The sequence below is a fragment of the Histoplasma capsulatum genome, genomic scaffold (genome assembly GCF_000149585.1).
Source record: "Histoplasma capsulatum NAm1 scaffold_1 genomic scaffold, whole genome shotgun sequence".
Classification (NCBI taxonomy): Eukaryota; Fungi; Ascomycota; class Eurotiomycetes; order Onygenales; family Ajellomycetaceae; genus Histoplasma; species Histoplasma mississippiense.
Genome location: NW_001813982.1, coordinates 6,573,369 through 6,588,005, shown reverse-complemented (window position 1 = coordinate 6,588,005; position 14,637 = coordinate 6,573,369). Strand labels below are relative to the sequence as shown.

Below are 14,637 nucleotides of genomic sequence, written 5' to 3'. Positions count from 1 at the left end.
TTACAAAAATTTCCCGCCAGAAAATCGGGAGTTGAAATCAGAGGAGCGGTTAAGCAACTCTCGTCTTTGAGCGTGGTTGATCTTTGTTGGGCCACGAATATCCTTCTCTTTATCGAATGGACGGGCACTAGGGTCATCCTCCTCCTCTCCCTTCGAGGGCCGAGCTTGATGTTGCGCGTAGAGTGTCTTACTCCGCTTCTTCTCCTGCATGAAGCCGTTAGCTAGTTGATATTTACCCCCAGTTCAGACTGCTCATTCACTAGACTTACATTGTATTCTCGTACCCGTTTTGCCATCGCATCGTCATGCTCGGAGCTTTGTACTGTCGGCACGGCTGTGGAATTCGCCGGGGCTTGTATGCCCATAACCTCAGCCTCTAACCGTTTTCGCTTGTCCTCAGCCGTCTCAGTCCAAGTGCCTATGCCAGACGAAGTTTTCGGTGCCGCACTCCTGCCCGTATTGAATTTCCGATTGCGGATCTTTGTTGGATCGACACGCGACGACCAGTCTCCATGTTCTGGGGGGGTGAAGCATCCAATCATCTCTTTGAGTAGACTTTGGTTTCTCCTCTGCTGATTCATTCTGGCCTTTCTCCTCGATATCTGCTTTCACAGTCACATCTGTATCTCCTGGGGGCAACGACGGTCCGTAACCATCGTCGCTCTCGCTATCACTGCTGTCGCTGTCCTCAACTTCTCCGAGATTGGGGGGCAATGTTGGCCCAATGACCTTTTGCCTTTTGCTCCGTTCACTCTTGCCATTTGATTGAGGCTCGCTATCGGTATGCGAAGCATTATCTACGTCCTGGACTTCGTCGCGCTTGCGCTTATCGCCTGGCGAGGGAGGACGCTGAGGGCCTGACTGTGTCATATTCGGTTCCTTTGTTGTCTATCTGGAGTTATTGAGCCGAATATAAAAATTAGTTCATGGCTGAGTATCGAGATCAAGCTCCAAGTCTTTGGTCCTACATTGTTCCTTGAAGCTTCGGTGGAGTTGTGGCGGAATATCATTGTTCCGGTCACCAACAGAATGGTGCAACTGGAGAGTATGGCTATCCCGCCAGCAAACGACAGGCGTGCTTCATATTTCTTTTTTGACCTATTGGCTCATATCATTTCAACTATGCAGGGCGACAGACTTGCCTCACTTATCTATGCCTGCTGTCGTCAACTAAAATGTGTCTGATACTCATCTACCTATCCATCCTTGAATCATCTTGGGCTAACTCCATGATTCCCAATAATACTGGTAGGAAGAGGTCGGGTTTAGCGGAAATGGCCTGAATGTAATTGGTTTTCATTAATTAATAAATGAAGTTCAAGAAACACCTCAAACAAATCTCTTTCCAGGAATCCAGTTCCTTCAAAAGGGCTTGGGCTGGATGCAAAAAATGAGGCAGATGCATTCATCCTCTGTTTCGAAAACCGCACCAAGCCACTCGCCAAAGCGTCTATTTATTTGTACTCGGATGTCTAATTGGAATGGGATGAAATGCTGGACATTTTAGAATGATAAGGCTTGACCAGACTCACACTTCCCTCTATCGGTCATATATTTAGCGTTAGCAACGCTTGGAGATCACATTATCGAAATTTGAGTTGCAGCGAAAGCTATGAAAACTTTCACATAAGGTGGAAGGAGGATCTGGAACAGAGAAGAAATATCGACATTGGCAATCCACCTCCATCCCCCGGAGCAGAGTCCCTGGATCCGGATATCTAGTACCCTATCTTCAGACATCGCGCATTCTGGATACTACAGTAAATGCGTGCAGCAAAGATCTAGAAAAAAAAAAAAAAAAAACAGAAAAAGGAGGTTGCAGCGCGGCAATCGCCAAAAATAACCTGATGCAGATCATCGCGGCTGCGCAAACATTCCTCGTTCTCCAGGATCTCACTGACGGTGTCGGGTCAATCATCCGTTGACGTACCCATCTACAAGACTGTCTGACGCCTCCTATCCCTTTTCGCTCTCTCAACAGTTATATGGACCCAATCCGTCGATGCCATCTCATTCGTGGAAAGCTAACATCTAAACGCGAGACGGACAAAGGATAACCTCCATTGGGTCACGACCTTCTCAATGAGCTTCTTCCAGATGTCATTGAACTCATGGACACACACATTCCACGACTGCAAGTTTGCGCTCTGCCATTAGTCAGAATTATGGGAGTGAGTATGAGATGCTGATGCCATGGACAAAGGAGATGTTGATTAATAGGGGTATGGAGCAAGGTAAGGAGTGCTTATGAGGAATTGTGAAATAACCGGATTTAACCATCTCTCAGCTCAGAGTTGAAACGGAAGCTGTGAGAGGCTACATCCTTCACTTTTATTATTTGACTCAAAAATGCTTCTTCCTCTTCCTTCTAGGAAGGAGTTTGATGCCCAGTGTATATTTCATATTTCAAATCGAATACTTCATGTGCATTAGGCCTTTTATCAATCTTGGATGAAAGTGCCTTATTCCATGAATATTTAACTTGATTCTGCTCTACATATCCAAATTATGATAACCAAGCAATAAAGCCAGTACCTGCTACAATTCAGAAGGTATGTTTCTATATATAATAAGGACAACACCATCAGTGTAACCGAAAATGGAAAATGCAGGGACTTTATTAAATTACTCCAGCAACGCCCGGAGCCAGCCCAGACCCGTTCGACAACACTTGTATCCAATCCACCTCATCGAAGATCAACAGTAGACCCCATGATACCCAGCGATTCATTGGAAGAGCTAGTGGACATGGGACTCCTGGGTAGCCACAGCATCAGCTGGAGTATCATTTCCACAGCCTCAGAAGTAACGTACTAACCGAGAACCCGATTCCTGAGAAGAATCTGGCTTATCGGGTACCTGCTTCTATAATTGCAGAGAGGATATACCTCGCCTCAATGTAAATAATTAAAGCACCTGTAATATCAGCTCCTTAAGTGGGCGCTTCGAACCGACCGTCTTTGAAGAATAGAACAAAACACCCCTCTAAGAACGATTGGTATTCAATTATCATCGATCTCCATCGGCTCAGCGTCAAACGGTGAATCCAGATCAAGGGGGTCGGGCAAAGGGAGCATTGCAGATGTCGAGGATGCCAGTAAATCCAATGACGAGCCACTCCACAGGATACTCATCCCTAGAGCCCCATGTCCCTTCTCCCTAATAATCTCCTTCGCCATATCCTTTGCCTGCTCTTTCTCCGTTCTCGCAGACTCGGCCTTCGCATGTGCCGGCTCCGTAGCCTCGACAACAGCCATGGGCACACCATCCTGCGGTTTCGGCACGCTCAACGACGACGGCGGCCGGTACAGCACGAGCGCATTATTGGCGGAAGGAATGGTGTGACTACTGTCGCTACTAGCCCCTAGGACGGACTTGGGGACACATATGAGACTCTTCTCGATATCGCGGAGGAATGGCGTGTCGTTCTTTTCTTGTGTTTCGATCTCTGCGATTTCGCGGTCCAGATCGTGGATGTAGACTCTGTGTTTTGTTTCGTCTATTTGCATGAACTCGTCCACGGGCGCGGTAGCAGAAGCAACGGGTATCGGGTATTGTGGTTGGAGCACAGGGGGGGATGTGGAAGGGGAATCATTTTGATTATTCAACGGAGTACGAGGGATGGGAGGTGGAATAGAAATAGATGGAGCTATAAGAACAAAATAATAATAACAAAGGGCAAGGGAAGCAGAATGTTAGTTTATTCCAGTAAATTGAGACTGTCCAATGCAGCTAATCAATTGAATCATTAAAAACAACTCAGAACATACCGATGTGCATCAATCCAAACTTTTTCGCTAGGCGTCGTTGCTCTCCCTCGAGCTCTTCACCGGCAGGTCTCTTTTTGCCACGGCCTTGGTGGCCCAGCGACACCGCACTCGCCGACGCCATTCCCTGCCAGCCGTTTGTTGTTTGACGGAAAAGGTACTCGTGTGCCCAGGGACGAGACAGCACTGTCAGGAAGGCATAGCTCGCCCACTTTATTGTCTAGCCCCGTTCGTCTCCCCCGTTCTTCTCGTTTGGATGGGAATAGGAGGAGAAAGAGTCGTGCGAGGCGTGGTGCTGCGCCGGGGATTGATATTGAGTTCGCGCGTGGGAGCTGGTGATTGTGCTGGTATTGGTATTGGTATTGGTGTTGCTGGCGGTGTTTCTGGAGGCTTCTTCACCCGCTTCTTCACCCGCCGCCGTTTCCCCTCCCCCGATATCGTCCACCCCTCGACATCCACGCCCGCCATCGCCACTCCTACCGCCCGTTTCCACCACCACCGTCTAGCACACTCGGCTTTCAAGATGGCTTCGGCGCAGACTGTCGAGCAGCCAGAGTGGCCGGCTCTGCGCGTGCGGAATGCCTTTCTAGACTTTTTCAAGGAAAATGGCCATACCTTTGGTAAGTGGGGTGGTTTCCCCCCTCGTCCTGCTTTTTTTTCTGGTTCTGGCTTTTTAAATATATTCGGGTAACATGTACATATATATATTTGCATATTTGCATATTTCCTAACTCCATGAAAACCGTATACAGTGCCCTCCTCTTCCGTTGTACCCCTCTCAGACCCAACTCTACTATTCACAAATGCGGGAATGAACCAGTACAAGTCCATTTTCCTGGGCACTGTTGATCCAAACTCGGATTTTGCGACCCTGAGACGTGCGCATAACTCGCAGAAGGTGTGTGGCGTGCCTTTTTCCGCTTTATTGAGACTTATAGTAGATACAGAATGCTGACATGTGGAAACAGTGTATACGTGCTGGTGGAAAACATAATGTATGTGCATGTTTGCGCAAGGATTGTGCCTACTGATTTTATACTGATAAATTTTTTTCTTTTCAGGATCTTGATGATGTTGGGAAGGACAGTTATCACCATGTGAGTTTATTCTTGATAGTGAACACCGGTCTACTGGGCGTGGCGATTCTGACTTATTTTGTTGTTTCTAGACCTTCTTTGAGATGCTGGGTAACTGGAGTTTTGGAGACTATTTCAAGAAGGAAGCTATCAGATATTCGTGGGATCTTCTCACTAAAGTTTACGGCCTTAACCCTGCCCGGTTATACGTGACCTACTTCGAGGGAAATCCCGATGCGGGCATCGGCCCTGATTTGGAGGCTAAAGAATTATGGTTGTCCGTGGGCGTTGCAGAGGATCACCTCCTCTCTGGGAATATGAAGGATAATTTTTGGGAGATGGGAGAGCAAGGGCCATGCGGTCCCTGCAGCGAAATCCATTACGATCGAATCGGAGGCCGCAATGCTTCCCATCTCGTGAACCAGGATGACCCGAATGTGCTGGAAATCTGGAATAACGTCTTCATCCAATACAATCGCGAGCCTGACAAATCCCTGCGCCCCTTACCTAACAAACACGTCGACACCGGGATGGGTTATGAGCGCCTCGTTTCAATCCTCCAAAACAAATCGTCAAACTATGACACAGATGTCTTTACCCCGCTTTTCGGAAAGATCAGTGAGATTACGGGTTGCCGTCCATATACCGGGAAATTCCATGATGAAGACACCGATGGAATTGATACTGCATACCGCGTTGTTGCTGACCATGTTAGAACTCTCACGTTTGCTATTTCCGATGGCGCTTCTCCAAATAATGAAGGTCGGGGCTATGTAGTTCGACGAGTTCTCCGGAGAGGTGCTCGATATGCGCGCAAATATTTAAATGTTGAAATTGGCGGATTCTTTTCGAAAATTGTCCCTACCCTGGTCGATCAGATGGGCGATATGTTCCCTGAAATCAGACGGAAACAGACAGATGTAATGGAAATTTTGGATGAGGAGGAAATCTCCTTCGCCAAGACACTCGACCGTGGGGAACGCCTCTTTGAGGAATATGCCCTGCAGGCTAAGCAAAAGGGGTTTGGTAAACTACACGGGGCAGATGTATGGCGGCTTTACGATACTTTTGGTTTCCCTGTGGATTTGACGCGGCTGATGGCTGAGGAGCGAGGTCTAACTATTGATAATGCTGAATTCGAAGAAGCTCGGTTAAAAGCAAAGGAGGCAAGCAAGGGCCAAGGGAAACGAACTGCAGATGTAGTGAAGTTGACTGTTCATGATCTTGGCCTCCTCGAGACCATGGAAGATGTCCCCAAAACGAATGAGGATGCGAAGTTTGGGAGGGGCAACATCACATCGCAAATTAAGGCGATATATTATAACAAGAATTTTGTCGATTCAACCAAACATATCCCACAGGGAGAGCAATTTGGTATTATCCTCGACCGCACCAACTTCTACGCAGAGCAAGGAGGTCAGGAGAATGATACTGGAAAGATCATTATCGATGGCAAGGCGGAGCTTGCTGTGGAAGATGTCCAGGTATACGGAGGATACATACTTCACACAGGGTTCATGAAATACGGCTCCTTCAATGTCAATGACTCCGTCATTGCTGAATACGACGAACTCCGAAGATGGCCCATCCCGAAACAACACACAGGTACTCACATTCTCATTTCGCCCTCCGTCAGGTTCTCGGCGATGGTATCGAGCACAATGGCTCCCTTGTCGCTGCTGAGAAGCTACGCTTTGACTTCTCTCACAAGTCTGCTGTCTCAGACTCTGACCTTGAAAAAATCGAACGGATATCCACCGACTATATCCGTCAAAACTGCGCAGTGTATGCCAAGGACGTTCCTCTCGCCACCGCCCGGGGAATATCTGGCGTCCGCGCCGTCTTCGGCGAAACCTATCCAGACCCCGTCCGCGTCGTCTCCGTCGGTGTCGAACTCGAAGAGATCCTCCAAAATGTCCATGATCCACGCTGGAAGGACATCAGTATCGAATTCTGCGGCGGCACCCATGTCCAGAAGACGGGCGATATCAAAGATCTTGTCATCCTTGAAGAGAGCGGGATTGCGAAGGGAATCCGACGCATAATTGCCGTTACAGGTGAAGAGGCACACGAGGTCCAACGCATCGCGAAAGAATTTGGTGAGCGCCTACGGCGCTTTGAAAAAATGGAGCTTGGCCCACAAAAGGAGATTGAGGCCAAGTTGCTGCAGGTAGATCTAAATCAGCTATCGATATCTGCGGTTGAAAAAGCGCGGTTCCGGGAGCAGTTTGCGCAGATCCACAAGAAGGTGCTTGAGGGCCAGAAGGCGGCGCAAAAGCTGGAGTCGAAAAAAGCGCTTGATGCCATCACAGGATATTTCGAGGCACCTGAGAATAAAGTTGCGCCGCATCTTGTGATGCAATTGCCAATCTCGGCGAATCCCAAAGCTTTGAGCGATTCTTTGAATTTCGTCAAGACCAAGATGCAAGACAAATCTGTTTATGTGTTTGCGGCGGATAAGGAGGCAGGCAAGGTTGTGCATGGCTGCCATGTTGCTCAGGTACGTTTTCATGTTTTTTTCTTAATTAACCAATTTTTTTTTGTTCACGGTCAACGACGCAATCAGCGAATGAGCTAATGCTAACTGAACTTGATTTTTTTTCCCTAATAGGCTTTAAGTGAGCAAGGAGCAACGCCTAATGACTGGGCTAATACTGTGTCGAGCATTGTTGGTGGGCGTGCGGGAGGTAAAGCGCCCATCTCCATTGGAAATGGAACGGAGGCCGAAAAGCTAGATGAAGCTATTAAGGCTGCGACGGAGTATTTGGAGAAATTTCTTTGATTTTGTTTCTCCTTTGTTCTTTTTTTTCTCGTGTTGGATCAGTGATAGACCATTTCGTTGTCTCTCTCTCCTTTCTTTTATCTATGTTTTAATTTTTCTTGCCTTTTTATTTTCTTTCTGCAACGGAGTTTGAATTCATCAATACCTCTCACATATTTAGTCTCGCCTAACTTTAACTATCACTTCATTCAACTCAGGCATATTTCAAGGTCAACGTCCAACAATATTGGACATGTTATTATTCTCACTCCATCTTCCGGTTCATGCCCACTAGTGTTTTATGTCCAATAGCTGGGTAAACATATTTTGGCACATAGCATGCGAAAACGGTGATGCAGGGTCAACTTTTTGTGATATCCACACCTCCACAAGTTCCATTTTATTGAAGGTGATTGAACATGCAGTTATCTCCTTTTGTCCTTTTTCTCTTTTCTCTATTTCTTTTTTTTTCTTCGCCTTTTGCAGCTATCTAAGTAGGCGTCCTACTCGTTCCTCTGTACAACTTTTTCTTTCTCAGTGACCATTGATTGGAGAGTCATTGTCTTAGGACAGAATGGGCTGGATTCGGCGTCTGTTGTAAACCCTCATATTTATGTTGTCATTCATTTCATCTCATCGAATTATTATTGATATTCCATTTCGTGAACGGTCCATTACATCTCCCCACACTGCGCAATGACTACATCTTGATTTGGCTTGTCTCTCGTCGTCCGTGTGTTCTCAATCATGCGCACAATGTCCATGCCATCAAGAACCTGGCCGAAAACGACATGCTTGCTGTTCAGAAATGGTGTGGCGGTTGTTGTGATGAAGAATTGGCAGCCATTGGTGTTTGGACCGGAGTTCTATGTTAAAAGAAAAAGGGGCCGGCGAAAGTTAGCTTGCGATACATATATATAGATATATTATCTGATGGGGACAAGAAGAGCGGAGGAGCACGTAACTTGGACTTACAGCCATGCTCAGAAGACCCGGGCGGTCATGGGTGAGATTGAAGTTTTCGTCAGGAAACTTGCCAGTGCCATATATGGTTGCGCTGCCAGTGCCATTGCCGTTTATAAAATCGCCACCCTGAATCATAAAGTCTTTGATCTGCAAAGCCCATCAGTTAGACTAGTTAGCTAGCGAAGCCGGGTTGGTTTGGGTCTTCACGACCGCATATTGAATCAGGAACCGAGGAGACTCTGTGGCAAGATAGGAAATTCTGAAAATTCAAAGAAAGCATTCAAAGTATGCAGCAGACCGAAGTGCCAGCCCTGAAGAAAATCAACCCGTGAAGGAACCTGAGGGGATCCATACCACTCGATGAAATTTGGAGCCCTTGTACCCCTGCGGTCGGCCGCGGGGATTTTTGCTCTCGCCGGTACAGAATTGGCGGAAGTTCTCTGCTGTCTTGGGTGTGACATCTGCGAAGAGCTCCATTTTGATTCGACCAAGCGGTTCTCCTAGAGGAAATAGTTAGCACGGATATTTCTTCGTCTCTATATTTATTTTCTACAACGACACAGTGGTGGCATAGTGCTGGTCCAATAGCGATAGAGGAGTTGCACACAGGAAAGTGGCAAGCAGAAAACAGAACGGCAATTTACAAGCTACTTCAGATCGAGCGTCCCAATAATATGTTGAGGCGTGGCATGCCCATTGAACTGAAGTCGGGACGAGGCTTTTTGGATCTCGAAACAGAAGCCTGTCAGCCTTGCAGCACCCCAACAGCTCTCTCCTCTTCTCCCTTCTTCGTTTTCATATTGCATGTACATAACTAATGCCCCAAGGTTTTCACAAATATCATAACATTTTGCTGATGCGCGAGGCTATCCATACACATACCTCCAAGTGTGATATCGAAGAACACCACAGGGTTCGTAGGGCTGCGGGGGTTCAGGGCGGTCATTGTTCGTGATCTGATAGTTATAAACCCCACACGTCGTATGGCTTTGCCTGCAGCAATAGTTGACCCAAGGGTTTCGTTTCTGAGAGCCGACAAGTGATGGCAGTGCACCAGAGTGGCGGAGGTTGAAGTTAGGGCTATGTGCGTTAGTTATGGGACAAGCCGCCTCGGCAAAATTCTTCGGGAGTGGCGGTAACCACCCTTTGACATCGCAAACGATGGAGGGGTGTCCGAATAATTTGGACTCGATAATATTGATATCAAGGAGTAAAATTTATGTTATGTAATGTACTACTACAACTACCTATAGCGGATTCCTCTTCGGTAAGAAACGATAAGACCTTGGAGACTCCCCAAAGTGGCCAGAATTTGTCTCTCGGCCCTCAAATATAAAGGCTTGCATGCCTATCTGGGTTGAATGCCTCGCCTAGAAATACTGCCCACAGTATCATTCATATCCTAAATAACATACATCCATCACAAAAAGTTGTGTACTTTATAGCTCATCAAGTTCCCCCCATTTTTTCTTCGGGTGCCAATAGGTAGTTGAGAACACTGAGTTTTCGAGATTAGAGAGATCAGCAAACATATTTCAGATGTCATTGACATACGCAATATTTACGACGTCGGATGAATTCGAAAGTAGGAGGTGCAGATGGAAACCTCCAATTGGGCGATGCAAAATGGATTGAGTGAGGAGTCGGAGGATAAAGCCAAAGACGCACTTATATTATCAATCACCTTCACATCGCTGGCGGTGTTTTTTGTATCCGCTCGTCTTTACACACGGGGATTTTTGGTGAAAAAGATCGGTTCTGACGATTGGACGTGCTTAGTGTCTTTGGTATGCTAGGGAATCAATCCTTGTGAACAACACAGTTTGCTGACCAGGGCAACCAGATTCTCTCCCTGGGATTCATGGGATTGTTCATTGGCGGTAAGTAATTGAAACCCCTTGGAATGAACTCATGTTTGATTAGCCCCTAGCGAAAGGGGTTTCAAATACAGGAAGGAAACACTCACGATCAGCAGAATGGAAATCCGGACTTGGTGGTAATAGGAGTGAAATCACATTTGAAACGTTCAGACAACAGGTGATCGTAAGTTCTCAGAGGTGGTAACGTTGTGCGTCTTACTTGAAAGAGCTAACAGGTTTGATTATGCAGCTCCTTTGGGCATCCATCCCTATCTATAACGCTAGCCTCTTTTGCACCAAAGCATCCATCACCTTACAGTACCACCGAATATTCCCAGGGAGTCGGATACGTATAGCCTGCTCTGGTGCTCTATTTTTCTTAATAATATACGGCTTGTGGGTGGTTGTAGGGTCATTTCTCACATGCGTTCCAGTAAGAAGATTCTGGGATGACACGGTAGAAGGTAACTGCTTGAATAGGGATGCATTCTGGCTATCCACGGCGATCGTGCACATCGTTACAGATGTCGTCCTGCTTGCGATGCCCATGCCGATTCTCATCAGGCTAAATATTCCTAAAAGGCAGAGAATCGCTCTCGTGCTAGTTTTCGCTCTAGGAGGATTGTATATTCCCCTTCAATCGGTTTCCAACAATCCCCACCAAATTATGTTCCTTGCTCAGAAAGTTAATTCAGTTCTCGTTATCAGTGTTTGCATCACAAGTGGTCTTCGTCTTGAGAGCCTTCGTCAACTTGCGAGATCAGATGACCTAGTAGGTACGTATGATTTTCCTACTGCTGGCGCCATTCCGCATGTTTCCCCAAGCTAATTCAAATAACATTCAGAACATAATGCGGCAGCGGCCTCCTGGTCAGCTGTTGAATGTAATGTCGCAATAATATGTTGTTCTCTTCCGACCTTACGGCCGCTGGTAACTCGTATATTCCCACTCATATTTCCAAAGACCGGCTATGGTTATGGTCGCAACTCTAAAAAAATCCCTTGTCTACCAAGGTGGTTTGCGTCTCACGAGTCTCAAGAAAGAATCGACCAGGAATATGCCATGGAGTTTTACAGAAACTGTTCAGCGATGAAGGAGGAAAGCATTCACGCAGGGATATGGGTGGGGTTGCGGCAACCGAATCGATTTCGCAGGAAGCAAAATCTGCAAGTGATATAGAGGCAGATCGCCCGGCTGAGCCATTTGTTCGCTCGATTCATCGGGAAAAAAGCTGGTTTTAGCATATCCCAGCATGTAGAAGCGATTTTAATTTATGACTCATGCACTGGTGGTGGCGCTCTAGATAGAGGATGCAGGGCCACAGGAATGACTGGATAACCAACACAGTGCTCAGCCTGTGACAAGTCAGGGGCTTCGGAAGCAGAAGCAATATATTCTCGCATGCCACAACCCATATGGATGATCTTGGGTTAACGTATTTCATCATGAACTCGCCAGTATTTAGCATAGGGAGTGACAAATCAAACAAGAGTAAGGTAATTTTCCATATGCCTCACTTTAGCAGTGTCTGTAGAGATATGAACATTTCTTATGACGTTTAGCCATCTCCTCGTTTCTCAGGACAGTCCCCGCATAAAATGTGTGCCCAAGCGCGTCGCAGCACCAAATGTCGGGTGTTGTGCCAACAAGGTTCGTCAAAACCGATACAACGTATGGAGGGAAGCGCGGTTGTCGTCCACAAAGCAAAACTTAAGCGGTCAATGTTAGCGGTAAACATCCCGACTAGCTAGGGCTAAAGAGGTTAGGTTCACATGAACACGCAGATGCAGTGTTACTTTGTTTTTGAGAAGCTGTTGCGGTGAAGGGTGGATGTGAATTTCAGAGCACACTTCAATAACAAGAAAGAATGAGAGAGTATTGAATGACATGGCATCTGTGGCAATGGACGGAGTACCATTGTGAGATATCATACTCTTCAACATCATTGATCCGGTCTCCACGACGAAAAAGGGTGTTCATGGCCGTTCACAGCGTTCCCTGTATTGGGTTTTTACCGCCCACAGAACCATAATTTAGTAGAATCCAGAATAAAGGACACAGAAATTTCGAGGCTGGTAAAGTAATAGTAGCAGAAATTGTATATCATATATGTCATGATGCGTGAAATATCTCCTTCCAGGTCCCTTGTTTGTTGTGAGCAGTCGGTGGTGGCGTTGATATTGGCCCTGATAAAAGGCCAGGGCCCTCTTGGTAGCCCAATCAGGACTAGCGCCTGGGTGCCTTTCTATCCTCAACATTGCCTCGCTGTCCGCCGGTCTTGTTGCTCTCTCCATCGTCTTCCATTGTCCATTCCCCCCGTCCCACGTCGAAGCCATCTCCATCACTCACACAAGGGCCATGGCCTTTGTCAGGCCGCCATTAGATTTTCCGTTCCTATGAGCTACGATTCGTCGCAATAGCCGCTGCAGCTCTAGCAGCTGAATGCGGTTTTGCAGCTATTTACGGAATTTCTTTCCATTTTATCTCATCACGTCCGGTCCCCTCGACATTTGCCACTATTAATTACTGGTTGCTCAGCATTTCATCTTAGCGTTTTGTCTTTTCCGTGAACAGCAGTTGGTATAGGATTTCATATCACATTGGCAGAAACAACGAACGACCTCGGTCCTCTCCAGAGCCTCACCGCATCCGCGGCACATACCCGAATCCTCTGACCCTTTCGATCATCAGACCCGGATCTACATTTCCAACTCGCTAACATTGTGTGAATAAAGGGCTCCAGGGTGCAATGTGGCCCCCCAACAACCCCTCATCGCCTATATTTCGACATCTCGAACCACTCATTGTTGACGGCGACATGGAACATCTTTATGGTGATGGGGATATGAAATGTTTTGATCCTTCTGTGTTGCAGGCATCAACGCCACATGAAGAAGACGGTTTCGATGATCTTTTTTTGCGGCCTTCCACGGCGACTCAACCATCCAACTCAACCTCGTGCCTGTCCCCAGGAAGGTTGATGAAAGCAGGACATCAACGCTCCTCAGCAAAATTTCCCGAAACCCAGTCACCATTATCCGATACCCGTTCCGATTCTCCTGAAGATTTTACCCATAGCTCTTCCGCTGATTCACCTCTCTCACATTTGCGGAACGGCTCTCTGACGTCTAACACTTCTGCTGTTTTTAGCCAGAGTAGCAGAGCAGGGGATCGGTTTTCTACCCCAGCATGGCCGAGCTTGGTCGACTTCACCGTGGGAGACTCGCCTTTGTTTGGGCAAACCAATGACATGCCACCATTTAATGGCGACTACCCATTGGATACCGACCTAGAAACGAGCAACAAGGCTATGAGTTCCGCATTCGATTTTGATAGTGCCGCTAGCAGCCCAAGCCCTCTCAAAGTGGAGATTGCCCCAGAAACCAATCACAAATCTCAGCAACCAAAAAACATGTTGCGGGGCCCATCAAATACAATAAATCAAGTCATAGAATCTAAATCACCGTCGACGGTAAGTTGAGCGATTTCTCCTTCCCTGATATATCCAACGCGCTGTTGACATTTTCCACTCTAGAATTTTCCTACCTCAGCGAGCCCTTTCTACTTCTGTGGATCATCGGATGCATCTAAGCCTTCAGCGTTCCGCAGCAAAAGTCAATCTGGTTCGAACCAGTGGGAGCGTCAGTCGCCAGGTTCAGAACTAGAAGAGACTTTTGGAAGTATCAATATGAACGGCACCGCCTCTCCTCTGAGCTCTACTCTCTCTCCAAGTCTAAATTTCGGAGTTAACCCACTCAACTTCGATCCGATGACACAATCTTCCGTATCCCAACTCCCAACCAATGGTGACACTTCCGCATTCCATCCGAATATGAGTCAGGAGAATTATCGTAAACCCCAGTTGGTAGTTCACCCAACGTCTCTGAAGTCGCGAGTGGAAACTCAAATTCCGATTAAGCTTACTTTGTGCCCTTTGCCTCCTGGTGTCAAAAACCTACGACTCCCAAGTCATGCCATCTCAAAGCCGAAATTCCTCGCCAAACCAGACACTGCCCCCTCACCAGAGATTCTTGAACTTCGTACGAACGTAGTTTGTACCAGTGCTATGCAGGATAAAAAGAAGCTAGAGCGAGCATTTGCGAGAGCGCGAGAGGAAGAACTTGAAGACTCTTCAGTGGAGTCAGACTCTAAGAAAGAGGGTAAAGCCTAAGGAGGAGACGCCATTAGAAGGCGGTGATGTCAAGAT

At 47.1% G+C, this 14,637-nt stretch overlaps 6 protein-coding genes across 6 annotated transcripts; 3 read left to right on the top strand and 3 right to left on the bottom strand.

Moving 5' to 3' along the window:
- HCAG_01873 (predicted protein) lies at nt 1-1,010 on the bottom strand (the record flags this gene model as incomplete). Its single annotated transcript, XM_001544776.1, has 4 exons — nt 1-204; nt 270-572; nt 619-879; nt 969-1,010. The coding sequence occupies 4 exons, from the start codon at nt 1,008-1,010 to the stop codon at nt 1-3; spliced, it is 810 nt and encodes a 269-aa protein (XP_001544826.1).
- Nucleotides 1,011-3,002: 1,992 nt separating this feature from the next.
- On the bottom strand, nt 3,003-3,891 carry HCAG_01872 (predicted protein; the record flags this gene model as incomplete). Its single annotated transcript, XM_001544775.1, has 2 exons — nt 3,003-3,649; nt 3,771-3,891. 2 exons carry the CDS (start codon nt 3,889-3,891, stop codon nt 3,003-3,005), a joined length of 768 nt encoding a protein of 255 aa, XP_001544825.1.
- Nucleotides 3,892-4,290: 399 nt separating this feature from the next.
- On the top strand, nt 4,291-7,625 carry HCAG_01871 (hypothetical protein; the record flags this gene model as incomplete). The annotated part of the gene is made up of 7 exons (XM_001544774.1): nt 4,291-4,387; nt 4,520-4,665; nt 4,736-4,762; nt 4,829-4,864; nt 4,936-6,327; nt 6,480-7,343; nt 7,455-7,625. The coding sequence occupies 7 exons, from the start codon at nt 4,291-4,293 to the stop codon at nt 7,623-7,625; spliced, it is 2,733 nt and encodes a 910-aa protein (XP_001544824.1).
- A 653-nt stretch (nt 7,626-8,278) lies between these two features.
- On the bottom strand, nt 8,279-9,047 carry HCAG_01870 (peptidyl-prolyl cis-trans isomerase; the record flags this gene model as incomplete). Its single annotated transcript, XM_001544773.1, has 3 exons — nt 8,279-8,470; nt 8,580-8,717; nt 8,925-9,047. The coding sequence occupies 3 exons, from the start codon at nt 9,045-9,047 to the stop codon at nt 8,279-8,281; spliced, it is 453 nt and encodes a 150-aa protein (XP_001544823.1).
- Nucleotides 9,048-10,168: 1,121 nt separating this feature from the next.
- HCAG_01869 (predicted protein) lies at nt 10,169-11,609 on the top strand (the record flags this gene model as incomplete). The annotated part of the gene is made up of 5 exons (XM_001544772.1): nt 10,169-10,357; nt 10,414-10,450; nt 10,522-10,613; nt 10,680-11,205; nt 11,275-11,609. 5 exons carry the CDS (start codon nt 10,169-10,171, stop codon nt 11,607-11,609), a joined length of 1,179 nt encoding a protein of 392 aa, XP_001544822.1.
- Nucleotides 11,610-13,179: 1,570 nt separating this feature from the next.
- Nucleotides 13,180-14,601, top strand: HCAG_01868 (predicted protein; the record flags this gene model as incomplete). Its single annotated transcript, XM_001544771.1, has 3 exons — nt 13,180-13,406; nt 13,581-13,902; nt 13,966-14,601. The coding sequence occupies 3 exons, from the start codon at nt 13,180-13,182 to the stop codon at nt 14,599-14,601; spliced, it is 1,185 nt and encodes a 394-aa protein (XP_001544821.1).
- Nucleotides 14,602-14,637: the final 36 nt, after the last annotated feature.